The 1,099-nt window shown below is 32.7% G+C and overlaps 1 protein-coding gene across 1 annotated transcript in view; it reads left to right on the plus strand.

Moving 5' to 3' along the window:
• The window catches only part of Primpol (primase and DNA directed polymerase), a 26,402-nt gene that overhangs the window by 8,042 nt on the left and 17,261 nt on the right, over positions 1-1,099 (plus strand). The window contains exon 4 of the mRNA XM_023699682.1: positions 839-986. Coding sequence (XP_023555450.1) covers positions 839-986 — 148 coding nt within the window. The remainder of the gene's footprint in view (positions 1-838; positions 987-1,099) is intronic.

Raw genomic sequence — 1,099 nt, forward strand, 5'->3', positions numbered from 1 at the left:
GGGACTATAGTACTCTAATAATACCTCCAAAATGTTAACAAATGCAATTTATTGTATAGTAGGTATCTAAGTGTTCAGCAAACACTTCTGCAATGTTTTTGCTGACCTCAAGATAGCCATACTTCGTAGCTCTGAAAAGCTTTGTTTTGTGAATGAAAGGACTGCAGCTTACGAAGAAATGGCTTATTTTAAGGCTACGCATCCACGACTTTTAAGCGGTCAACTGTGCCAAGCACTGTGTTAACTCCTTAATACATTTTCTTGTTACTTAGAATTCCCAAAGTTAAGGGATGTTATTATTTTACAGCTCAGGAATATAAGGTTTGGTTTAACTAGTCACAGAGTTGGTGAATGGAAGAAGCAGAACTCAAACTTAGCTTTATCTGATGCAGCTGTTGGGGTCCTGCCTGTGTGCTTGCTTCCTCTGAACCCTGCCTGACTTCCATCAATATCAGCGTCACCTAGGCCCGGTGGCTGAATATTTAGAGAGGGATTCAAGCTCAGTACGAATGAGATACTTTCTCGTAGTAAGAACTATAAAAAATTGAATTAGTGATTTTTTAACTCATAGATAATATTTTAAAAAGATGCTTAAAATATTTTGTGTGTATAAAAATAGTTTGACCTCTGAGAAGCTTCTTTAATGCTGAGATTAGGGTTTTTTTTTTTTTTAAAAAAGATAAATGTTTATGGGACTGTTATATTGTAAATATTCTGATCATAAATAAAAAATTATCTATTTACTTTAAACCCATTTTCACCAAGGTATTTAATTTTTTTCTTAGAAAAAGTTTAAAAACAAAAACATGAGTCATTTATACTTTACTTGGGTTTTTAGCATGTTTGTAAAGCACTTCAAGAACTATACAGTGTCAGTTGTTCTGCTGAAGATGTTTTCAACCTGGATTCTAGCACCGATGAAAAATTTAGCCACCACTTAATATTTCAACTCCATGATGTGGCATTTAAAGATAACATTCATGCTGGTAAGTACACTGCCTTTTAAAAACTCCTGGTACTATATTAAAAACCTTCTTCCTATTCGTCTTAAAATTCTGTAAATATTTTATTTATCTTTATTATATTATCAGTTTTTATA

The sequence above is a fragment of the Octodon degus genome, unplaced genomic scaffold, assembly GCF_000260255.1.
Source record: "Octodon degus isolate 3935 unplaced genomic scaffold, OctDeg1.0 scaffold00114, whole genome shotgun sequence".
Lineage (NCBI taxonomy): Eukaryota > Metazoa > Chordata > Mammalia > Rodentia > Octodontidae > Octodon > Octodon degus.